The sequence below is a fragment of the Drosophila santomea genome, chromosome 3R (assembly GCF_016746245.2).
Source record: "Drosophila santomea strain STO CAGO 1482 chromosome 3R, Prin_Dsan_1.1, whole genome shotgun sequence".
NCBI classification, from domain to species: domain Eukaryota; kingdom Metazoa; phylum Arthropoda; class Insecta; order Diptera; family Drosophilidae; genus Drosophila; species Drosophila santomea.
In genome coordinates, this window is record NC_053019.2 from 25,984,367 (window position 1) to 26,010,261 (window position 25,895).

Here is a 25,895-nt window from a genome sequence, read left to right on the forward strand (position 1 = left end):
AAAATCAGATATTTTCAATCGCCGTTTTTGGCATAACTTGGCCAAAAATGATCGCACAGCTAAAATAAAGACTGTTTTGTGCTGCTAATAAACACAACTAACTATGTCTATCCCTACTTTTTCGATTTTCGAAAAAAAAAAATTTGACAAATTCTCGCATTTTCGATAAGGGGTACCATCATCAAAATTTGCAAAAAATGGCCAAAAATTAGAATTTCAAAGTATGTACATCGATCGATAGGGAATTTTGTTACGAGTTCAACGAGGTATGGCATTCCACATTTGGACAACTATTTTTACTGCTATTGGAAAAAAACTGATTATTTTTTAACAAAAATTCGAAAAAAAACCTTTTTATAAAAAATCAGATATTTTCAATCGGCGTTTTTGGCATAACTTGGTAAAAAATGATCGCACAGCTAAAATAAAGAATGTTTTGTGCTGCTAATAATCTTAGCTAACTACATAGTTTTTAATCCCAAATGTATTTTGTCAAAATTCTTTATGGATTTATCCTCTGTCTTTATTTTGGTACTAGCATTTTTGGCTCACCGCTGCTTCGGTCCTCGCCTGTGGCGCCTCCTCACCACGCCACGGGAATGCAAGAAGTCCACCTCGTCGTCCAGCTGCATGCCATTGCCGCCGGCATTGCTGTACACGTGTGCAGGAGTGGATCGCTGCTCCGGCAAGGAAGTGGGCACAATCTGTGATGGCCTCCTCTCGGCCACAAAATGGTTGCCCGAATCGTCCTCGATGTCCTTGTTATCCGACTGAATCTTTCGTGTGTCCACATTGCGGTGCAGCGACTGCGTCTTGTTGCTGCCCTTGGGGTTGGGGCCCATCTCGGCCAGCGTCAGACGAGCTGGCTTGTCCGCATGGATGCGCTGCTCCGACGGAGGCAGTACCTCGTTCTTGTAGCTGGATGCTTGTGCGTAATCCGAGGGTGAGTCTGAACCGGGCTTCACGGGCTCATTGGCACTCTGGGGGTTTAAAAGTTAACAGACCTTTAAAGTACTTTTAAAATTTCCAAATACTAACGACCTCATTTATAAGCTTCTACTACCTAATGATATGAATATTTATAGCTAACCACAATTAGTGAAGTTATGTATTTATAATATGGCAGGTTAATTTAGCTTATGTCTAGCCCCCGTTTATGACTCACCTGAGTCTGCGACTGGCCATGTCCCGCCTTCAGGTTGACCGGACCTGAGCTGGGCAGCTTGGTCTTCTTGCGGATGATGTCGGTGAGGCCCTCCTCCTCCACCTGCAGCCCCTCGTGGTAGACCTCCTGCTTGAGCTTCTCCAGATCCAGCTGGAAGGTGGCATTGAACTTGGTCGGCCCCGAGTTGGCCGCACCGGAAACGGAAGCGGCGACGGAGGCGGAGGCGGGGTCGTGAACCGGACTGGGCGAGTCAGCCAGCAGCTGCTCCACCTCCTGGCGCTCCTGCTCCTCGTCGTCGATGGGCGTGTGGGCAACCACCGGGCCGGAATCACCCTCCGGCAGGGCAATGTCGCCCATGAAACCGCCTGCAAGGCCAGAGATAAAGCGATTTAAATTAGGGGCATTATAGCAGTGCTCCACCTCCACCTACACCTCCACCCCGTCGCCCATAACTTACAAATTGTTTTTAATTATAAGCGACAAGGCGAAAAGCGTATAAATTTTTATTTTAATTGAAATTTCATGTGGCTCCCGGTTCGCTCATCCGTACACTTGGTTGGCGGTTGGTTAGCTGTCTGATGCTGGCCGATGCGCCCAGCTGGTAATTTATAATTCGCACCGACAACATCTACTGGCCTGGTCAATTACCCCAAGTGACCATCCTGGCCAGAAATAAAATAAAGCCGTGCTGCCCTGACAGTCATTTCGCCAGGCGGCTGGATAGACACACTCTGCATATCCATTTAATCAGTGCATCAGCATCAGCGGGATGGGTGGAGTCCAGAGTTACTGTCCAGCTGATGCCTTTGTTTGCCCACGCTCCACACGGCGTATACGCAATGTGCACAAGGGAGTTTATGGCCACTGGTCGGTGAAAATGGCAGCAGCAGCAACAACAAAAACAACGATAACAGTTAACAAGCTAAATATGAAATTGTTGCCCTGTCTGCCTCAGACATGTTAAACAAAATTAATTAAGTGCGTTTGCACATTCAACAAAACAAAAAAACACAAAAAGATAGTAGCTGGGGAAAATAAATGATACCTCATACCGAACTATACAGACTCTATACAGTTGGCCAGTTAAATATATTTTAAGCAAATCATTTTAAACCAACCCCTGGGCAACATTTATCTTTATTTTTCATGTCAAAACACAGCATTTCACAGCATTTCCTCCACACTTTCCCGAAAATAAGCTGGGCATAGAGCAATTCATTTGCCTATAAAGACTGTCTGAGTGCTCCTGCTGAAATGCTGCTGGTTGGCTGGCTGCTCAGAGCTCGTCTTAATTCAAACATAAATAAAATAAAATTGCATTCATGCTATTTACACGGCTGGCACAGTGAAGCCTGCGCTCGAGTGGACGTGGATCCCAGGCAGTTCATGATAGGGCGGCATTAACGTTAACGCCTTTTGACTTCTGAAGGCCGCTCAACGTGGCCCACATTCCTCCTCTGGATTGCCATTCCCATCTTGCATCTCCAACGGGCTTCCTCTTCATCATCCTCATCCTCATCCACCCATTCCCATCACCACCCTTCGCAATTCACCTGCTCCTTCTGTCCACGGAAACCCGGGAACTCGGAAACTCGGAAGCTGGAAAACTTCGATGTGCTGGCAATTTGATTATTACAACTGGAACGGCAAAACCAATCATCTTTGAGTCGCAACTGTGAGTCTAACTTGTTGGGAAGTGGGTCATTCCAGTAGAAGACTGCAAAATCCATCGCCACTTGGATCGCATGCCAATCGGTTGTACACGTATCCAATGGGTAATAATCCTGGATTTGTTGCCTCACGAATAGTAAGTTCGTAATGACATAGGAAGTAATCAAGGATTTTCCTGCGTTTCGATCTTTCTGCCTGATAACTATTACTTTATTACTTCTTAACTTTTGCTAAATAACCCCTTAGTTATGAACGTACTTTGTAGAATGTTCTTTAAGTGCATTTCACTTCAAAGTATTCACTGTACTGAAGGGGAACCCCCCTGCTGAAGCAGCTGAACATGTGTGCATATCTTGGTTTTGTTACTCCTTCAACGGGTTTTTAGTTAACTGCTGCGTGTTGTTTTGGCCAAAATTGCAAATTACATATTTATCAAGCTGCAAACGCTTTTTGATTTAGTTCCCGAAAGTGCAACCGAGCATAGCAATCAGAAGGGGTAAAAATCAAGAAAACCCCACAGTTTGTTTGGCTGCGGTCCAATCAATGTCAATCATACGCACCGTAAACCGAGCTGTGGTCGCCTTGCTGCAATTGTAGCAAATGGAGAAAAGGAACAGGAAATGGCATTGGCCACCCAAAAAACACCCACTAAATGACAGACGGCGGGGCATCGAGACGTCTGTGTTTCTGTCAAAGATTGGAATTATGATTTAAGCTGACGTGGGGATCAAAATTCTGTGTGAAATCGAAATCCTGTTAGTTCGTTCTCTAGGAATATGCTGTGAAATCTGAATTAAATTACACGCCATCTAGTTTTGTGTATTCAATGTGCTCACGTTTTCGCACATTTAACTACTTGCTCGGTGCGCCATTGTTTTTGCTGCATTCGCAGCATGTTGACTTTGAAAACATATCGTATTTACATTTGATTTAACAGTCAAACAAATTTCTAGAATTGCGCAAATATTTACATACACAATCGGAAAATCTGTGCACTGCTGCGAACACGTGTGCCCTGTTGTGAATTTAAAATCTATATACATATGTATATGCTTGCGTGGCTGTGCATACATGAAATTTAAATTTAAAACATAGCAGCCCACATGGCGGATGATTGATTTTGATGCCGGCACCAAAGAGAAATGGTGGCACAAAGAGGTACGAATACAACTAGAAGCGCTCGAAAGTGGCTGAAGCTAAACACGTTTTGCAGTTGGCATTTAATCCCGTTATCGTTTCCCACTCTCGAAGGACCAAGGATACGGAGTAGGACTTGGAAGTGGATGTGGTAATAAAAAGACGATGCACTCTGCGCAGCTCAGCAGGCGAGAAAACTTGCCGCATAATGCATGTCTTGCCACCCGCACAAGAAGAAGTGTTAACCGGGCAAAGAAGGATCAAGGCGAAGGACTTCTGAAACGAAACGTAATGCAACGCAACGAAATGAAACGCAAACGCAAACGCAAACGGAAACGGAAAGCAGGCGATGCGCGTCTGAGTTCGTCTGCAATTTCATTACATTTACGTTAAATGCCTGTTGGCCGTCTCGTCCACTCATCTGACTGGCAGACAAACAGTTCGCACAAGTGAAAGTAATTAAATTTTTGAGCGTCGCCACCTCCCACATAGTCTGCTATCCTGAGTCCTCAGTCCTTCCTCCCTTCCTCCCTTCCTCCCTCGTCCTTGGTCTTTGGTCCTTGGTCCTTAGTCCTTAGCCCACCCACATCATTCACACTAACGAACTGACGCACAAAACGTGCCATTTTAGAGGCAATCCGTTTCCGTTCCGAGTCCAGTTGCGCACCCTTTTAACGGCGGCCACAAAAATGTTCAACACATTCTGGCTGCACTTTCCCTTTTCCCCTTTATCCCTTTTCCCCCTTTTCCCCCTCCCCGCCACAACCCTAAATCCTGGTCACGCGGCGTATGCGTAATGTGTGTCCGCCTGCCCACTTTATGAGCTCTCGGGCCGAAGCTCGCGACTGCCAACTGCCAGTTTAATTAAAAATAAAACCCAGCATCGCTCTATAGCCGCCCTGCTGCCTGGCGGTATGGTTCCAACTGATTATTCGCTCTGGGCCACGCTTTATACGTGCGAAAACCAGTAGCAGCATCCCCAACACTTGACGCATCGCATCAGTTGTATGCTGGTAACATCCACCAAGTCCACCAGAGTCCACCATTCAGCGTCCAGAGTTGGTCGTCCATTTTGTGGGTCAAAAGCAAATAATTGAAGAGAGCACGTCGACTGATTGCCATTGTTGAGGTCAGTTGAGTGCGTTTTCTTTTCACCTTTTTTTTTTACGTTGATGTTGTTGCTGATGTTGCTGCTGTGCTTTGCTGGTTATTTTTTGGGTCCTTTCTTTTTGTTATTTATGGCTTTTGTGCTCTTTGGCGGATGTCAATGGTTGTGTCATAAAATAAAATACGACTATGTGGGCAAATAAAACGCAAGCAATTAAACAGCAAAAATACTTGGGGCTCACAAAGGATTGAGAACGAGCAGCAAAAAAATGCTAGTTGATCTGCTGTTTCGCTTGACATTGAAATGAATGTGACATTGCTGCTGAATTCAAAAAGCAGCTTAAAAGATGAACGGTTTTAGTTCGATGCTTTTGCATTTGAAAAAGTCTTTTAATACGTTTTTAAAATAAATAGATATCTATTTTCATAGATTACTATATATGTATGGAGCAATGTGTGTTATTCCACGTTTTTTGCTGAGTAATTTAGCTTTTGAACTGAACTCCCTTGAGCGATTCCTTAGTAAATCTGCTTAAATCTCGGTGCTCACGACCCCGTTGAAGTAAAGTAAAATTAGCCTTGACAGTTCAACTGACTGGTTAGCCACGTTGGCTTTCAAATCGCTGCTGGCATTGTAAATATGGGTGTAATTATGCATAATCTGCCATTGAAGAGCGTACATATAGCGAACGGAAATGCATATATGCATGCATATGTGAGTGACCCCCATTCTTCTATAGTACATATCCATTCCCTTGCATGTAAGTGTGTTTGTGTGTGCGTATTAATTACCGTAGCCATAACAATGAAATTCAATTTGCTGGCCACGCCCCGCGGACATGTTAAATGGGCGGACGGAGAATCCATCATGGCCGGAATTATGTTTTGATAAGCGGCCAGCGAGCAAACAAGCCACAAAAGCGGCAAACGGATGGAAGGATGGATGGATGGACATTCAGGCGATGCCTAAATTAAAGATGAAATCAAGGCAAATAGAGCCGGACAAATAAAGCACTCGAACACAAAACGGACAGAATCGCATTCGGATGCGGATGCGGATGGAGCGGCAGGAAGGATGTAGATTGGAGGAGCGGATGCGAATGTGGATGTGGATGGAGATGAGGATTTGGATGTGGGTGGGGATGGGGATGGGGATGGGGAAGGGGGAATATATGTGGCTGGACAAACTAATCCGGCGGCAGCAGAGATTGCATGAGGACCTCGACCATTAGCCAAAAGCAGCAGCACTGCGAATGAGGATAGTTGCCCCAAAATGGAGATGGAGCTGGAGTTTGGAGATGGAGCTGGAGTTTGGAGATGGAGCTGGAGCTGGAGCTTGGAACTGAAGATGGAGCTGGAGATGGAGGTGGCCACGATGGCGATGGTGACGAGTAACCCCGCAGGACGTTTTGGATTTGGGCACGATTTAGGCTGTAGCTTTTGTTTGCTTTCCATGAGTGTGTGTCGGTCTATGAGTGGGTTTTGCGCTTGTTTATTTATTCGAAAAACATTCGTACGATGGGGAAAACACCTTGCGACTATAGTCTGTGTATGCACAGTACAAGAATTTGTTATATATAATGTATACTACACATGCTCTCCAAATCATACATCATATTTCACACAATAGTTGGCTTTTTCTCGGTGTACCAACAAGTTGTATGAGTGGAAAATGTGGAGTGGAGTGTCAAATGATTGAATAAACGAATCAAATCATGTGTGGCAAATTGGTGAGTGTGTTTCACCGGTTATCTTCGTTGGGTTATCTACTGCCGAAATGAATCCTAATGAAATGGAAGCAATTGCCATTCGGACTACCGCATGTCACACCTCAGAATCGGTTGGATTGCCTCCATGACCACTGTAGTAGCCGGTCAATGGCCCAGACCGGGCTTATGAAACCACTGACTGTCGAAATCTTGTGTGTGTGTACTACCATGGCTGGACCATGGCTCTTCCTGCTCCCTGGGCAAACATGCCCACATCCCCAGATCCTCTTTGCGCCGGCCAAATCGCAGATAGAACTGATAGAGCCTGGGGGCCAAACAATAGCGGGCCAATGTTTGAGTTAGTGCGCCAGATTTATGATGGACAACTGCGTCGAAATATGTATGCAGCTGTACGGAGCAGTATTTGTGGCCCCGACTCCGCATCTATGGCCACTTTGCACCTACGGCAGACACGAAAACTATTTTCCATTGCAGCCGCACAAAAAGTGGGCAAAAAATAGGAAAAAAAATACGGAGAAGCGAGCTCGTTCGCACAAAGCATTTTTAGAAAAAGTTTTTAGCTTGGAGCACGGGAATACAGGAGATATAGGATGAAATATATATATATACTCGCATATATATGTTCGCATGTGGTTTTTTTGCAGCGCACAGTTTTTCAATTTAAAATGGGGCTGAAAAGCGCAGTCATATTCGCCTGATGTGTGAATAGTGTGAATATGCCAGTTCATTGGAGTGTGTTTAAGTTGTGTGCGCACTTTATTCAGTTCACCTACTCAACTCAACTTTCGGTGCCACTTTATTACAGTCAAGTCTGCGGCCCAAGGTTCAATAAACTCGCTCTGCAACTATGCACCACTCAGCACCACCTAGCATCACCTAGCACCATCTAGCACCACTCAGCACCACCCTGCACCACCTACTCCACCCACCGGGGAAACCATTTCAAACGACACTTGCAGTTGCATCTGATAATTGTGCCATCAACAGTGCAATTGCTGCAAAAGTGTTTCGTTGCCGTCGCGTTTATTTTCGTACAATTTTTGCACATTTTCCACAAATGATGCCAAATAAAATGCAGACATTCCAGATATCAGCGGAGTATCTTCTTCATTTGCCTATCGGCGATGGCATCCGAATTTCATTTCTCTGGCGCTCAATTAAAAATGTTCGTTTGTTTAAACAAATGTTGTTATCTGTTTTCTATTTCTATATATGATCAAAATGGTTTTGGGACATTGAAGAGTATTTAATTGAACATTTTTAAAATCGTGTAAGATTAGTGCCTATAAATGCCTTATATTTCATTTTAAATTCATTCTAGGTTAGGATGAGTAAAGTCCTTAAACTGAATAGAAAGTTCTCATGAATTTCACTGACAGCACTTGTAGATTTGTTTTTCTATTTGCCTGCGGATTATCTGTGCTACAAATAAAGTCATGTACAATTCGATGGAATTGTTGTGTTAATGCGGTCCATGGCATTCAGGCCTTGTGTCCATATTTTTGTAAAATACTTTGATGGGACATAGATCTTTATGTAACATTTATTTATACATATTTCTATTTCGATTTCTGTGTCTGTTTCTGTTTCTGTTACTGCTGGTGTCAAAGGACTGGCTCTCAAAATCCTATTAAAGCAAATCCGACAATAAAAGGGTTCAACTGCTGCAAATGAAGCTCAGTGTTCGCTTGACTGGATTTGGTTCAATTTTATTTCGCCCGCATATGAATTCCGTATTGGATTCTTGGCATTTGCTTTGGCCAAAAAGAACAGAAGCAAAAACAGAAACGCATTCAATTTGTCTTTGGTCTGTCGCTTTCAATCCATTTTCATGCTGGGAATAGGACAAAAACAGCGGGAATCGAGGCTCAAGGATATGGCAAGTTGTTGAAATGCAAATGGAAATCATAAATTATACTACAGATCTGCTTTGGTCATCGGTTGTTGGATTAATTCGATTTGTATCGCCCTTTTTTCGTATCTGGGTCATCAGAACGCCGGCCGAACAATTAAAATAACATTTACAAATTTAAAATGCGATTTGCATAAATTACGGATTGCCCACAGCTGCAGGCGCTCACACGACTAAGGATTTATGTTTGTATGTATATATATGTAAATAAAGTACATACAGTACTATACATATGGGAATATGGGAGAAACATAAGCTCCATTTTGTGGCATTATCTGAGCAGCTTTTGAGCTTGTTTGCTTTGCCTGCTTATTTATGCCAATTTGCATAAACAATGATTGCAGCATACAAGCGGCAGGGATAACAAATTCTGGCAAACAGGTTGCTCAGACACAAGGCACTTGTTTTGTTTGTTCGTTTGTTTGTTTGTCTTATGTATGTGTGCATGCACACATATACACATGAAGCACACATACGCCATAAAGTATGCAGCAAAAAGTTTGGAAATGCATCCTGCTGTCAGCCGATGGCAGAAATTCCGCAACAGTTCTAAAGCAGCAGCCAGTCGCCCAATTTCATGCCATTCCGGGGTGACATGCCATTCTTGTTGGCATTAATTAATTATGTAAACAGCTTAAATGCAAGTTTATTTTATTTACACATGTTTCTGCTTGTGCGGGGCAATGTCATTTCAATAAATGCACCTGATTTCGAATGCGGAGTGTAAACTCGACTTGAGTTTGTAAATGTTAGCCCAACTGTTGCGAAATATGGGCAAAGCAGGTGCTGCAAGTGCAGTCAATGGCTGACAAAGTCCTCTCAGCCGGTTCATCCCTTTTTCAAGGATCTGCGAATCAGCTCACTTCCGATTTCCTAACATTTCCGCAGCTGCATTTCCCTTTTTCTTGTGCCTGCTTTTGTTCGTCATGTTTTTACTGGCAGAGCACGAGATTCGCTTTTCAAAATCCAGCGATAGCTTTCGTTTCCAAAAGCATGCCGAATATATCATCACACATATAAGCATATGTATTTTGGGAAGTTTATATAAATCTATTGTGCAACTTTGAGTGCGGAAAAGACATGAAAAGACAGGTTAAATAAGGTCAATGACTGGGCAAATGTTGTGTGGTAAATAAATTAATTTGCCTCACCGCCAGCAATTTGTTTGGCATGCATGCCAGAAAATTGAATGAATTTATGTGTTTATTTGCGTAGATGAAACAAAGTTAAGTATTAAATAGATGTGGTTTTTAATTAAGGGCATACACAGTTCCCCTTCCGAAAACGTTTTCCCCTGTCATTCTGGCTCCTGCTGCGGCTTTGTAAGCTGATCCTGCTGGCTGTTTTGCGGTGAGCATCCCAACAATCTGCGCCTGCAGCTCCACCAGCTCCATCAGCCCCCCAAAAACCCCATTCCCCCATCTGCAAAAACCCCTCGAAAACGCTACAAACTAACTCAATCCGTCTGCACACAATGCCAAAAGTGCGAATTGTAAATAGTTTCTGGCAGCAGGCTCTGGCTTAGCTCAGCGATGGACTTTTTAAGAGCGCTGCAGGGCACTAAGCAGGTACGAGGCAGTACGAATCAACTTGAAGGATTTCGCAAGGATATATATGTACTGTAAGCACTGCGGGAAAATACTCTGTTTCAAATCAAAAAATGTATGTTAAATTTCTCTTAAATATGAATATCTCTTTCTTAAATGTGAATATCCTTAAGATTAAAGATACATTGATATCTATCTCAGGGTGTGCATTTTTATGCCCAGTGCAGTGTGCATGTTCATATTGAGCAATTCCCAGCTGAGCTGCACTTGCCTCTCTCCCAGATTTATTCCTCTGCTTTGGCAGGGGGGTGGGGGTATGACTTGCCCCTGCAACATGAACCGTTTCCATCTCCAGTCGGTGGCCCCCGCATCCAGCAGCTATGCATGCCATGCCTTCGAAGTGCCTTTTTATTTGAGAGCGCGAACGGCGGCGTTAGTTTGTTGCCTTTCAGCCGAGCCATTCTGACATTTTGCCATTTCGCCACAGCTGCATCAATGTGAGTGTGAATCAGAGAACTGCAAGAGTGGCATTTTTTGCCACCCTGATCACACTCAACAATTTTGAGTGCGGGTGCCACTCACACCGGTTTTCGTGGGTACATACAAACACCCGCTCAAAATATTCGGGTGTCTGCAAACACCCTGGTGCCTGCGCACCCGAATCAATGCGGCACCCTACGTCGCGGGTACCGATCACACTTGCCACTCATAACGAAGGGTAGAGAAGGCAAACATGCAGAAAAAGGCAAGTGCCTTTTTCTCGGAAACACCCGGGTGTCTGGCAAAACACCCGGGTGTTTTGGTAAACACCCGGGTGTTTTGGTGAACACCCGGGTGTCTGGTAGACATTCGAGTGCCTGTGGTAGGTAACATACGAAAAAGAAAAGTACAGTAAGTACTGAAAAACGAAATATATTACGCCCAAAATCTGTAGATTTATGCATTCTTTTTACAGAAATTTCACCAACACGAAATAGACATTTCTTTTTTATATCTTATATTACTTGCTTTGTTAAAATTTTTAATATTTAATTCCCATATTTAATTTTGTATGTATAATTTTTCTTTTTAAAGTGATAAAAAAAGCAATAGAAATAGAATTGTCTTAATTAAGTACAAATATTATTTAATAATATATATAATATATTATAATATATATATTATATTATTTAATAATACATAAGTTTGTTTTCTGTTAAGACATTAGATACATCAAAACGCAAAAACATGTGCACGACCTTTTCCTTGGGTATTTCCATTCACCCTAAATTTTTTGGACCGTGTCTCGCTTCCACCCATACAATTTTTATGCATACAGAAAAGTACCTGCGGCCGATTCTTGCTTGCGCGTCACCCACCCTAAACTTCTTTGCACAGCAGACACCCGGGTGTTTTTGTGCAAGTACAAAAAACACCCTGGTGGCAAAACACCCGGGTGTTTGTCATTGCTAAATTTAGGGTGTCTCCAAACACCCGGGTGCGGAGACTCCCGGTGTTTAGCGGGTACACTTAAGGTGCCGGTGGCTTGCTGCAGTTCTCTGGTGTGAATCGTGGAATCGTGAAAGGGAAAATCCACACAAGAAAGGTATGTATGTGTGTGTGTAATGCTGTGTGGCGTGGTGGGAAATTATTTGCAGTCACTTGGGCAGGTTGTTTGAGTTTTGTGCGCCTCTCTACCCCACTGCACTCCACTTCGCTCCACTCCGCCATCCATCCGCCATCAGCCAGGCCACTTGAAGCCATCACGCGGCACCTCCTCCTCCTCCGCATCCTCCGCTTTCTCCTCCGCCGACAACTGACATTTTGGTCGTCCTGGCTTTGCGGTTGTTATTGTGATGCTGTTGTCATCATTACTGTCGTCAACTTGGCTCCGGCTGCACTCCACGGAATGTTGGTGCTTTGCCCGCCCATTTGCAATGCCATTTGCGGTTTGATTTCTGCGTACTCGCCCACAGTTCCACAGTCGTTTGATACACCTAAGCCCCTTTACCATTGTCGCATTGCCGCATTAATGGAACTTTTGTGCGCTACGCTTATGCAAATTAATTAGCGAATCTGCACAAAGCACAGCGAACAATGTAATGCAACGCATTGGCGCCCAGTCGCATCAAATTCCTTAAAGTGTTGGGTGCATTTTGACACGCTGCTGAATTTCCAATGGTAAACGCTTGCGTTTCGTTGCCTACTTATGGGCGCTGCCGCTTCAAAGGGCTTAATTAACTTTCGAGTACTTGCCGGCAAATTTGTTCTTTAACTAAATCGTGTGCATGCGTGTATGTGTGTGTGGGTGCACTTCGGGGGATTTTCGTGCACATTTTTGGCAAATTAAATTTCCCAGTTTCAAATTGCTTCAACTTCAATTGAAAGTTGATTAACAACAAGCTTCCCTCCTTCGTGATCCCACTCTGAAATTCAATTACCCCGCTTTGTGCGTGTAGAAACCAAAGAAAAATTGTTTATTTTTCCCCTCCAAGCGAATCCATATATAGATGACTGCGTGCATTTGCATATATTAGGAAGCCATTCTTTCAGTTGCCAGTCCATACAACACAAATCGACTCCATATTTGACCCAATATTTTGGCCAGCCATTTTTGCAACCGGCAATGCAAACAATTCAATAATTTTGGACTGCGAACGGTGGTGAAAATTCCCCGAGGCGCTGATGATTGATTGTGAAATCGCGCGGGCAAGTTGTGGAACCACACGAAATTGGGTGATCTATGCGGCGATGTGACCTATCTGGCCATCAAAGCGCCAGACATCGACCTTCGAAAGCCCAGCGAGAGTAATTTACCCAAATGGGGCAGCCCACAATGCTCATAAATGGTAGAGGAGAGGACGAAGTGGAGGCCCATAAAAGGCATAATGGTACAGGCATAACAACAAATCATTTATATTTTAAAACAATGTGAACTTTGCACAAGCTGATATATGAATGCTCTTTAAAATTACAACTTTTTAAATAGCTGCTTATCATATATGTATGTATTATTTTGCAAATACTTTTTAATGAAGAATGGTTGGTACAATTAACAATTTTTAAAATGGCACGCATTACTAAATGCACAAAATACTGTGTTGTTTTAAACGAAATGAAGTAGTATCGGCAAAGCTGCTTATAAATAAGCTTATAGTGCATTTTATTCAAACCCCTTTAATATTTCCAAAAAGGGAACCAAAGACGGATATTCAAACACTTGACGTCACTTTGGCAATGATAGTTAGTGCGGAAGTTGTTTGCCGTTCAATATACGCATAGTTTGGAGCGGATTCCGCACGAGGAATGCCTGTCCTTGACTGGGTTTTTGGCACTCGCTGGATGGCGGATGGTGCATGGTGGATGGCGGATGGATGGGTTACCACCCACAGGAGGTGCTCAACTTTTTGACAATTGATGTGAGCAAATACTTATAGATGGACCCGCAGATAAACTTGCCTTCTACCAGTTCGAGGCAGACAAATTGCAATCGAAGCCGGTGCTTCTGCCTCTGGCAGACACAAGCGCTGACTTAAGCTCAGACCAGGATGCGGATGTGGATGCGGATACGGGGATCCTTGTCCGGACAAGCGGAGGAGAGAGAGTCTAGGAGCCATTGATATGTCGGCGTCGCATTCGTTTTCGCATTGCTCTCGCAGTCAATTTCCTTACATTTTCCCTTGGTTTTTTTTATTATTTCCTTGCTGCTGCTTTTTTTTTGCCAACTAAGGTAAATTCAATTGAATCGAGCTGATCGGAGGGCAGGATGAGCACAAGTAGACGGAGCATGCCACAATAGCGCTTAATTTCCAGCGCTGCAACAAGCGGCTGACAGGGGCTTTTCCGGAGGGGTTTTTGGGGTGGTGGGGGTTGTGGGAGGATGGATGCCAAATGGAGGTGGCTGGTGGCCATAAATAATGTCGAGTGGGAGGGGATGAGACACACTTCCACGTGTGTGTAGCTGTCTGCGTCTCGAGTTAACAAGACTTTTCGCTTTTACTCAAACTCGCTGGATAACACAATTTTCAAAGCTTTTGTCTTGCCACGACTTGACTGGGGTATCGATGAAATCTCATATAGATTGGCACTGAGAGAAATTCGAGTTGTTAACTGGCTTAGAGGAAAAACTGATTTTAGCTCTATAACTCCATGAGTTAATATTTAAATAGTATATATTATTATTAGATAGTCAATTTATAATATACATGTAACTATATATTTTCCAACTTAGAAGTAGTTCCTAATGATTTTCGATTTCTCTTCATGGAATATAAGGGAATACATAGATTCGGGGCTTAGAGATTGGCTCACGGCGGAGTTGAAGCAACGCCAAAGGACAGGCAAATGCGAAGCCTTCCGTGACCCGTGGCAAGTGAAATGTGGCATCAGCAGGGATCTGGGATATGTGCGCACCCTAACCCGTACTCACCGGCCTTGCAGGGATCCATGTCAATGTCTCCGGATACCTTTGGTGTCACATGCAGCCGCATCAGCTGCTCGATGGTGTATTTGCTGCGGTAGGGACGACGCAGCCGGCGGATTGTGCCCAGATATGCGTCGAATTGTTGCCGATGCTCCTCCAGGTGCTGGTGCTTCAGCCCCTCATCCTCATCCCCCTTGTCGTCCTCGTCTATAGTCGCTTTCGAACCCGATAGCCGTTGAAGTACACTGCCATCGACGGTTGGTTCCCGCCTGTGGCCATTTTCAGTCCCCACCTGATCCACGGATGCAGGCACAGGTGCAGGAGCAGCTGGGGGGGCAGGTAGTCCTCGATGCGGCCTGGGGTTCTTGGCGTGCACCGAAATGAGCACCAGCAGCAGACCGCTGGCCAGGAGCAGGACGCAGTTCGTCCAGCTGACGCCCAGGGGCGTGCCACGCCTCCGACGCATTGCTGTGGCTTCAAATACTTGTGTACTCTGGGAGTCTTCTGTTTGTGATTGTAGATTGTTGTTTTTTTGGTTTTGAGCTCTTTCCTCGTTTCGTGACCACTGACCACGTTTGGACTCAGATGTGCCTACCTATCTGCTCTTAGTATAATTTCTGCATTTTCGATTAGCACGTGCCGGGCCTGCAATGGAAATAGTTAAACAAAAGCGTAAAAACACCGATTAGTTTGTTAAATGTGTTGGAGGCGGTTTCATTCAGGTTTGCGCCAGACTTTGTGGAACTTTTCACTATTATTTTGTTTACGCTCCTGGCTGTTTAAACCCACTGATAACCCTTTGTTCCGAGAATTACTTGGTTATATTACGCTTTTTGCAATCTATAATCTGTTTTTTCGATCCCATAGTGGTAGAAGAAGATTTTTGTGCGAAAAGTAAGGCTTTGATTTCCCTATTTATTTATATTTTTATAAGCAAACCCTGAACAGCTCGACCCTGTGTAAGCAAACTGTTATGAATATACGGTCTGGTAATATATACTTTAATTGTTGTACAGAACTTTAAAAATAGGCGTGACTATAACACTTTATAATCGAATGTGTGAAGCATATGTTTAACTCCCCTCTTTTTGGCTGCCATATAGTATATAGGTTCCAAGCGCCCGTTAACCGATGATAACCCTTTGTCGCATTCGAATTGACCCACACTTTCGGCCGATAAGCTCCTGGATTTTGTTTTTTCACGGCCCTGAAATCATTGTGATTTTTTTTTTGTTTTGTTTGGCGGAAATAAACGCCGCACTTTCACACACATTGATGGGTAAATACAATGGTGAAATGTGCTGGGGATTAAACTGGTAAAATGCAGATCGAAATCGGCAGTAGTAACATTACCATTCGACTGCGGAAAGCAATTTACTTATGCATTCCCAATCGGGTGGTTATCTTGCTGGCAAGCCGGCTTTCATTTGCAATTTGAATGCGAGCTCTGGATGGGAAATGTCAACCTCACGGATGCAGTTGCTAATTCCAAAATGAGGCATCCAATGCAATCGATGCGAGAGACAGAGGCAAACACACAGAGTTTGGCCCTCATCAATATGGGTTTACTCGTATGTTAGACAAAATATGTATCCGGCAGATAATCTCAATCTGTGCACACCCGGTGTCTGACTTATTTACATACATATGTATGTATCTGAAGGCAATACACACAGATAAGTATATACATACATAGGAGTATGGTATGCAACCAACATCTGCGCCTTGGGCGATCATAAAACTCGGGTAGCTGAACAAAGGAGGTGTAAAACCCAACAGATGGGCGCAAAACTAGGGGGAGTGAAGGAAGTCGACTTTGGACGGCAATGGGTCAGGCAGTAAAGCCGTAAAACCAGAACAGGTAGGAGGCACTTGCTCCGCTCCGCTCCTCAACTTAGCACTCAATTAATTTACAGGCGAAATTGTGAGAGGCAGGCACCTTTACTGCGATGCACAATAACAGGTAATTAAAAATCGCTTAGCCCCCAAAAAGCCCGAGCAATTCACAAAACCTTTTCAATTAACTTGAATGTTTGGCCAAAACCATTGTCATCAGACTGCTTTCCTGCTGCTGCTACTGATTTTCCCAGCAATTGTGGCAATTTCATTAAATCATTTCATTTCCGGCCCCCGCACAAACAAAACAAATCAAGGACTCGCCTGGCTTTTTATGGCAAATTAAGTTGCCTTTTGTGTGGTGGTGGTGGTTATGATGGTGGTTGTGGTGCTAGTGGCGGTGGTGGTGGTGGCAACTAGCAAATAAAGGCAAACACCACACAGACAATTCCACGGACGAAACCTTGGACCGAAAGTTTTTGCAGCCAAGCAAAACAGTTGCGAAGCGAGGCAAAAGGAGTGCAACATATTTTCTTAATTTCATTTCGTTTAATTTCACCCAACCAAGAAGCAGCAGCAGGAGCTATTTCTGCACGGAAATCCGAAGGGGAAAAGGGGAAAGGGGGAAGTAGGAAAGTCCCGAAGCAGCCATTTTCATAATCCACGTTCGCATAATTACGTATACGCCGCATGGGACCAACGGCAGGGACGAGAATGATGATGACGGCGCCATTCTCGTTGCCGCCATCTCATTTAAGCGAAATTAAAAATTCAATTGATAAATTCCAAACTAAATAAGCATAGGAGGGGGGGGGAAGAAAAGTTAACTTGAAATGTACGTCCTTCTTGGCAATTTTTTGTTGGGTTTGTTGCCTTTGTTGCCACGTCTCTGGCAGCAAATTGAAAATCGTTGAAAAGTATGTTAATTGGCTAAAGTGAAAGCGCCTTCCACTTTGCCATTTTCCAGCCACTTTGCTCATTATGGAATTTGTGCGGACCTCATCATTCTCTCATGCTGCTCCCCATGAACTTCCTCCTCCGCTCTTATCGCACCCACATGGATTTTGGGAGGTGCATTCCTTATCAGAGGTTCTAGGTCAATTCGTCAGCGTAAACAAATGTCAATTTTACTACGTAATAGCTGGCAGGCAAATAAGTGTTCTGTCTATTCTTAAAAGTGCTCTTTGAGCCCCCTCGATATTGGCATTTAAAAGCTGTAAGATGTCATTTTCAAATGGCACACACCATCTACTTTTAGTTTAATTAGATGCGATAAGAGTGCCAGCCAGCAGATATATCCAGATATCCTGGCATTCTGGCATTCTGGCATCCTGGCATACTTGCTCCTCGCAACGAGGCCATCAATCAGGCTTGTCAAGTGCTCGCAACTTTCCAACTACAAGAGCTGACAATGACAAGCGTCAAGTGGCTGGGGAATCCTTGTTTTCCAGCCGGGGCGGTTCCGATTCTCAGTCTCTGATTTGGAGCAGCACTAGACGGAGAATCACCACCACCAGCCAACTTACGCCCACCCTCGAAGACTTCCTTTTAAGTGTTATACAAGAGCAAATCCTGACAGCACTCGCTGCGGCAGCTCTTTGTTTGCCTAATTTTGATTTGCTCCGTTTGACAGTTGACATTTGACATTTGCAGTTGCAAGCTATGCGGCAAAAGATATGAATTGAAATGGCTATCGAATGAATTTTTTAAAGAAGCATTCAGCATGACTGTTAGTTGTTTAGCGCACTGCCAAAGCACTTTGCGACTTTTCGCATTTCTGAACCATTTTCGCAGCACTCAAGGACATCGAAATGCAGGGCACGACTTGGCTAACAAGTGGGTGGAGCAGCGGGGACTCCGAGCCTCAATTTGGCAACAACTTAATTTCAATTACCGACGCAAAGGCTGGCCCAGTCGAAATGGTATAATGAATCGGGGGTCAGCAAGAGGGGCCTCGGAGGATCCTTCTGCTACTACTACTACTGCTGCTGCGGCCGACTTTTATGCGATTTAAAATGCTTCACAAGCGCAAAATGCAGCGAGGCGACTGAACTAACAACAAACAGGCAAACAAACAGACAGCCAGATGGGATGGGATGGAATGGAATGGGATCGGATAGCAGGCCAGAGGCCAGGACACCGGGAGGAGGATGAGCAGGACCCCGAGGGCAGGACCAGAACCAGAACCAGAACGAATCCAAAGCCAACGGCAAATAATTAAACTTGGCTGCCTGGCACCTGTGGCCCTTGTACGCCGGGTCAGGCCATGGCCGAAAACCCACCCAACCCGGTGGGTGGTACATCCGTATATCCTAGCCAGTGGGTCCTGGCTCCTCGCTCCTGGCTTCTGGCTGCTGTATCCTGCAGCACAGCACAAACGAAATGAGTGGGTGGGCCGGGTCGAGTCGAGTCCTGATTATTTAGCAGCTCGGCATGTGAATGTAAATAAAGTTCAGCCATAAAATACCCCGCAGACAGATAGGCAGCTAGCCAGCCAGCCACCCACTTTTGGGGTCATAATCTGCAACAGAAAAAGAAACAGGACGAAGGACGATGCAAATAACCAGTGGTCGCAAGAGCAGGGGCATGATCAGGAGCAGGAAGAACTGGATGCCGTGAAGAACCTGCGTTTTATTTATAAACCTGGCCAGCACGGACACGGCACTAAAGTTAAGAAATAATTAATACTAACAACGACGAATGACGAGCGTTGTGTGGCCAGGGGAATCAGTGCCCAACACGGTCCATTGGCGCACTGGGATGCGCCGCACCTTGGCATCCAAACTCATTTCATCATCATCCGTGCAGCCTGCAGCCACCCTGCTGTTGTTTCGGGTCATGAATAACAATTGCCGGAAAGAAATGGAGAGAGGAGCCGAGGTATCCTGCAGAAATATGGCGGCAAAGATTTCTTTTTATGGTGATTGCGTGGGAAAATGGTTGGCAATGGGATACGAGGCCAGCCAGGTCGGCGATAAAATATGAAAAGAATAAAAACGTAAAACGTAAAACAGCACCCGCCGCCTCCATGCAAATATGAAAAGCGAGTGAAATCCTTTTAATTTGGCAAATAAAAAAGGGCGAGTGGGCGAACAAATTTTCAGTGAGGAAATGCCCCCCGTTGGGCAAAACTGAGGACTTAACTTCTTGCTTGTAAATGCGTGCAAGTGAAAACGATCCGACAAAACTGACGGCAAGTGAAAAGTTTGTGGGCCAAGTTGGGCTTCGGCCAAGTACAAAGTGGCGAAACCACGGCCAAGGCATTCGAAGCCATTGAGAGCTCAATAAAGAGCTTTGCATCGAGGGAAATCTAAAAGATATGCTTGCCTCTTTAGATTGCCTCAAGATTTCTCGTTATACTACTAAACTACCCAATTAGCCTAACTTGCAGACATTGAACTACGACATAGTGTATAGTAGGAATTCACATAAATAGCGCTCAAGCAAGTAAGTGAAATATAAAATCTGCTTAGTCTTTAATTAATTACACATGGAATGGGGGCCGCAGGAATGACAGCATTCAGCCAACTGGAAGTGGAGCCACCCACACTCATCCCCAGTCACCCAGACAAACAAGCACTTGCGACATATCATTAACTTTGCTTTATAGCAACCGAAATTGGGAAGAAACCAAGTGCTTCTGGTGGGGGCAGGATGAAAGTGGCGTGGCAAAAGATGAAGTAAAAATACAGAAGATGTAGCTTGGGGTGACACTCTCCATGGAAGGGGTCCTGCTGCTGCTCTCGAGGACTTGGAGGAGGACGTGGATGCCACGGGTGCTTGTTAGCAGGATGGTGTCAGCTGTTGGGCCTACATACGGAAAAATATTTGTACTTCCTGGCGACTTACACTGTCAGAAATCAGCGAACCTACTAAACACCTTTTTAATATATTAAAAACTAGCAACTTTTTGAGTTTTTAAAGCGTTAAAGCGCTACTTAAGAGTGAATAACATTGAGTAATCCCTCATTGAAGTATGAAATAAATATAAAGTCCAATATTTATATTTTATACATTTTTTTTTTCTGTGGACTGAAGACCCTTTCCGAAAAGCCCCCAATTCAAGGCTGCTGTAGCAGATACAGAATACTTCGCAATATCCATAAAATAAGTCAAATCTCTTTTGCAGATTTGCCACCCCGCCGGGTTGGCAGGTAAATTTGGGGTTTAATAATGCCTGTGGTCTATCCGGCGTCAAGTGCAGTTATCTTTGGCTGTCCACCTTTTAGATACATCCACCACTCCTCGAACTTAATTCGCTTTTAATTTTTACCCTGCTGCGACAGCTAAAAATGCGAAAAAATTCCCCATTGCCATGGCAAAAAAAGCAAAAAAAAAAAAAAGGTAGACGGAAAATAATAAAGTGGAGAACAAGAACCGAAAAATACAGCAGAAATTTGTTAAGCACGCGCTATCAGTCTGAAGTGCGTATTCCACGAGGATGAAGGATGAGGGATGCGGGAATTGGGAATGTGGGATGCGGAAACCGGGGGGGCTGACAAAGGCTAAAGGAAGTGGACGAGGCGTCCTGGGAAAGGGAATCCAAATGAATTCTATTTAAAGCGCTGCTTCCACAAAATATGAAATGAAATGTTGTCGCTGGGGAAGGGGGGGTGGTGACGAGAGGGTGGTGCAGAAATGTTGTTAAGAAATGCATACGCGGGCAATTTTTATTCCTTGCTGTACTGTCCTGTTGGTCCTTCGTCCTTCGTCCTGCGTGGGAAGAAGGGACAGATCCTGCTGCTTAAACACGAAATGCTTAATGGCCAAGTTGCCACAAAACGTTTGCCAGACAAGGGCCAACTCACTGGAGCAAAAATGAAATGCGTTTTCTGGCTCCCAAGGACGAAGGACGAACGACTAAGGACCTGTCCCTCTGTACGTCAGTCTATTTGTGAGTGTGTGTGTGGGTGTGGGTGTATGGGTGCTTATTGGAGCGTAAGCAGCCTGGGCAACAATATCAATATGCGTCTTTTGTGCCAAAGCATTTCCCCCCCGCTGACAATTCTGCGCCACCGGAAGTCGATATTCTGGCAACCGGAAGTGCTAGGTGTAATACCCCACCACCCCCAAAGCTCCCCTCCTTCAAACTCAACTCAAAAATTCCATATTTTCCATTTCATTTTCTTCCACCTCTCTCAACGCATAAATTTCCATCAGCCGCCATTCAGCAGGCAAACAAACAAAGTGCGCAGCATATGAAAAAGTTTCGAAGACGAGGCAGCAAATGCAACCAAAGCCAATTAAGGCTAATGCCTGCCTTGCTGAACCCTTTGGGCCAACCTTTAATTGCCGCCGAAGATCGAGGATCGTTGGTCAAAACAAAAGGAAACGTAAAAAAGGAGCAGACTGCGGTGGAAATAAAAAGTAAATCAATAAAAGGCCAGACAAGATGAGTTGGGTGCGCAGAGATCGAGTTCGTTGCCATCGGATAGGAATTCCCTTCTATTTCGCGGCCACCTTGACTTTCGCAATTGTTCCGTATTGCAAACAGAAAAAAATATTAAAAAACAAGAAAAAACAAAACAAGACACACATGTCTGTGCGACACAAAGCGAAATCAGAAATGATTCTATTTTAATTATGCCGGCGGCCTTTAGATTGCCAATTGACGAGATATGCGCTGCGACTTAACAACGGCATGAAAAGCGGAAAAGTGGAAACCGCACGGCGAAGATAGTAGTGTGTGTGTGTGTTTGTGTGTGCGTGTGTGGTCGCGTAAAACGCAGAACACCCACAAATAATAATCGAGCGATGCTGGTGGTGCTGAAAAACACGGTGGAGCCGCGCGGGGGGAATCTCACTGCTGCTCACACCGCGTGCCGTTTTTTATTTATAGCCATTCGAATGCGGCGCTTCAACTAACAGCAGCAGCAACAAAAGAAGCAGCGGCAGCAACAAAGAAAGCAGCAGCAGCATCTTTAAAAGCAGCAGCAACACATGAGACAGCAAATAGCTATGGAAGTTGCAGCAACATACGAGACAGCAGCAACAGCAGCAGCAACATTGACATCAACAGCCGCTTTGGAAACAGCAGCAGCACTAGAGACACTAGCAACACATGTGACAGCAGCAACAGCAATAGCTATGGAAACAGCAACAGCAACACAAGCAGCACCAACAGAAACAGCAGCAACACATGCAGCAGCTACATGCACAGCAGCAACATCAAACGACATCAGCAACAGCATCCTCAACCAAAACAGCGTGTTTACTTAACTTATTGTCGTTGGCCGCGGGAAACCAGAGAAATGAATAATGAATAATAATAATCATATTCAACGCAAAACCAAAGATCAGGGCAGACACTGATAACGCTTATTTAAATGCACACACAAAACGATCGTAATCGAATTTCAATCGAGTACGAAGATCACGAGCACAAAATCAGTGATTAGAGTTGCAAAAACCCTTGAATTCACTTGTTGAGTTAGTTAAGTTGCTCGGAAATGATGCGAAACTCTGCCAAAATCTCAGCAACCCTTGCAGGTAGAAACATAATTGGGTTTTTTTTTTTTGTTTTTTTGCCAAACCAATACGAAACCAGACACTCACTCACTTCACTGTCCAATCAATTTATCCTTATGCCCTTTGCGGATATTTGCGTTTGGCCATTTGATTCAAACAAGTTTGTTGCCAATATTCTTTTGTTTCGCGACACCGATTCCGAATTTACAGCGAAAGCACGTCCGTTCACGACCGAAGTTGCTCGCGATTTGAGAACATAAACAGAGCAGACAGATAAAGTGAGCCCAAACGCAAACTGTTCCCACCAAGAGCATGCGCCGAGAACAACTGCGGAAAAGTGCCCAACAGGCGGCTGCGTTTGAACTGCCGCCCCGACGGGCGAAAACAAAGGCAACGAATTCATGGGGCCAGTGTCCCTTAGCCAGATCAAAGATCTGCGCGAAGAACTTTCAAATCTTATTTTTTCATTTCCAAAATTACGAAAGAGGTTGTAATGTTGGTGGAAAAAGTCCATATATACTCAACTTATGTAACCTAATCCTAATCAAAATATTATTAATTAAATATCAAACATAATAGTAACCTTTAAAATGTTTAAATACTCTTAAAAATGGTTATCAAGGAATATTCATTTTAAACTAAAAACCGTTACAGCCGGCAATTAACAGCCCTGGCACAAGCGTATCGATAAGAATATAACTGGTCCCAAACTATCGAAGGCTGGACAACATCGCATATCGATGTACCGCCACTGTCAAATATTGAATTTAGTATTTTTAAGATATCATCTTTTTAATAACGTTTAATAACAAACCATTTTAAAATATCAAACCTAAAGCATTTCGATTTTTTTCGGAGCAAAATAGTAATGATTTGCTCAATAGGCGTATTGCTTATTGTCATTGTATAAAAATTGTAATGCTATAAAAAGGTATTTATTTTAAGGCTGTGAGGTATTTTCTATCGGTATCTGTGCGGTCACGCTGTGTCAAACTATTTTTAACAGGCACGAAAATTTTTCTTACATTATTTGTTCAATTAGAATGACTCAAAAGTGCGAGACCACCAACTGCGGCAAGGATGCGACCCTACAGTGTCCCACCTGCCTGAAGTTGGGCATTAAGGGCTCATTCTTCTGCTCGCAGCCGTGCTTCAAAGGATTCTGGAAGGAGCACAAGGCTATTCATGCTTTAGCAGGTCAGTTTTAGAAAGTCTTCGTTCTCAATGAGTTGGATTGGATTGCTGACTATGTAATGCTCTTCACTCAGCTGGTGGCTCGAACTCTGCCGAACAGGATGGAGCCTACAACCCGTGGCCGCAGTTCCGATTCACCGGCAAGCTGCGCCCGTTCCCACAGACTCCCAAGCGGACAGTGCCGAAAGCCATACAGCGTCCGGATTACGCCGATCATCCAGCTGGTCGTTCCCTCTCCGAGGAAGCACTCCGGGGTACCAAGATTAAGGTGCTGGACGACGAGGAGATCGAGGGCATGAGAGTGGCCGGCAGATTGGGACGAGAGTGCCTGGATGAGGGAGCCAAAGCCGTGGAGGTGGGCATCACCACCGACGAATTGGATCGTTTGGTCCACGAGGCCGCCATCGAGCGGGAGTGCTATCCGTCGCCCCTGAACTACTACAATTTCCCCAAGTCCTGTTGCACGTCGGTCAACGAGGTGATTTGCCACGGCATCCCCGATCAGCGTCCTCTACAGGATGGAGATCTCTGTAACATCGATGTGACCGTCTATCATCGCGGTTTCCATGGCGATCTCAACGAGACCTTCTTCGTGGGCAATGTCTCGGAGAAGCACAAGAAACTGGTGCAGGTCACCCACGAGGCGCTCAGCAAGGCCATTGAGTTTGTGCGTCCGGGTGAAAAGTATCGCGATATTGGCAACGTGATCCAAAAGTATGTGGCACCACATGGTTTCAGCGTGGTGCGCAGCTATTGCGGTCATGGTATTCACCGTGTTTTCCACACAGCTCCCAATGTGCCTCACTACGCCAGTAAATTTACGAGCTCACAAAAATATCTTGCATGTTATTAAAGCTCTTGCTTTGCAGAAAACTCTGCCGTAGGAGTAATGGCCCCTGGCCACTGCTTCACCATTGAGCCCATGATCTCCGTTGGTGTCCAGAAGGCTGAAACCTGGCCAGATGACTGGACTGCAGTGACCGCCGATGGTCTGTTCTCCGCCCAGTTTGAGCAGACACTGCTGGTCAACGAAACCGGATGCGAGATCCTCACTAAGCGTCGCGAGAACAACGGACAGCCCTGGTTCATGGACAAGATGTGAGGGGCAATCAGCTTGGGCTAATACATAACTTCTAGGGCTATCGATCAAGCTTTAATTTGTAATTTTACAATAAAATCTAGAGTTTTTATTCCCAAGTCCATTTTGGATTGTTTCTGTTGTACCGCTCACTTCTCAAGAGGTGCATAATTGAGCAATTTCTCGATGAGATCCACGTGGCCCAGGAGCATGCGACGGCAGCAGTACCTCTTCAGACCCAAAGCATCCAGGGCATCTCTAGAAATGGATAGGGAGATATAATATATATTAATATGATGAAATGCCGTGTGGAAAAACATTTTCCCGCGTGACTTACCCTTCGGTGTATTCCGCTTGCAAGAGACCCAAATACGACTCCCACTTGTTGCCAATGACCTTGCCGCAGGTGAAACAACGGATCGGAATAATCATCTTGTATTTTAGGCTATATTTCTTAGGGAAATCACGGAAAATGTGCGATCACAACAATGTTTTTGGTAAAATGTGTTTTTACTTGTCTTGAGTGTGACCAGAGTGCAGAAGTATTTTTATACCCCCATAATCACAGTGTATAATGATATCGATAACATAAAACGTATCGACATTCAAAAAGTACGTTAACGAATATTTGAATAAATTAATGGTTAT

At 44.5% G+C, this 25,895-nt stretch overlaps 3 protein-coding genes across 4 annotated transcripts in view; 1 reads left to right on the forward strand and 2 right to left on the reverse strand.

Annotated features, from left to right (window-relative positions):
* The window catches only part of LOC120451374 (dorsal-ventral patterning protein tolloid), a 29,008-nt gene extending 5,775 nt beyond the window's left edge, over positions 1 to 23,233 (reverse strand). Inside the window, exons 1-4 of one of the 2 annotated variants that reach the window (XM_039635025.1) lie at positions 23,067 to 23,233; positions 14,678 to 15,316; positions 1,166 to 1,530; positions 553 to 980 (exon numbers count right to left, since the gene is read on the reverse strand). In XM_039635025.1, coding sequence (XP_039490959.1) covers positions 553 to 980; positions 1,166 to 1,530; positions 14,678 to 15,137 — 1,253 coding nt within the window. In that variant the 5' untranslated portion in view covers positions 15,138 to 15,316; positions 23,067 to 23,233. Of the gene's footprint in view, positions 1 to 552; positions 981 to 1,165; positions 1,531 to 14,677; positions 15,317 to 23,062 lie in introns of both variants that reach the window. The other variant, XM_039635024.1, reaches the window with a different exon arrangement.
* A 698-nt stretch (positions 23,234 to 23,931) lies between these two features.
* Positions 23,932 to 25,366, forward strand: LOC120453145 (methionine aminopeptidase 1). Its single transcript, XM_039637701.2, has 3 exons — positions 23,932 to 24,172; positions 24,244 to 24,981; positions 25,039 to 25,366. Exons 1-3 carry the CDS (start codon positions 24,019 to 24,021, stop codon positions 25,269 to 25,271), a joined length of 1,125 nt encoding a protein of 374 aa, XP_039493635.1. The 5' UTR covers positions 23,932 to 24,018; the 3' UTR covers positions 25,272 to 25,366.
* Positions 25,297 to 25,777, reverse strand: LOC120453146 (DNA-directed RNA polymerases I, II, and III subunit RPABC5). The gene is made up of 2 exons (XM_039637702.2): positions 25,585 to 25,777; positions 25,297 to 25,505 (listed from the first exon to the last, which is right to left on the reverse strand). Exons 1-2 carry the CDS (start codon positions 25,677 to 25,679, stop codon positions 25,397 to 25,399), a joined length of 204 nt encoding a protein of 67 aa, XP_039493636.1. The 5' UTR covers positions 25,680 to 25,777; the 3' UTR covers positions 25,297 to 25,396.
* Positions 25,778 to 25,895: the final 118 nt, after the last annotated feature.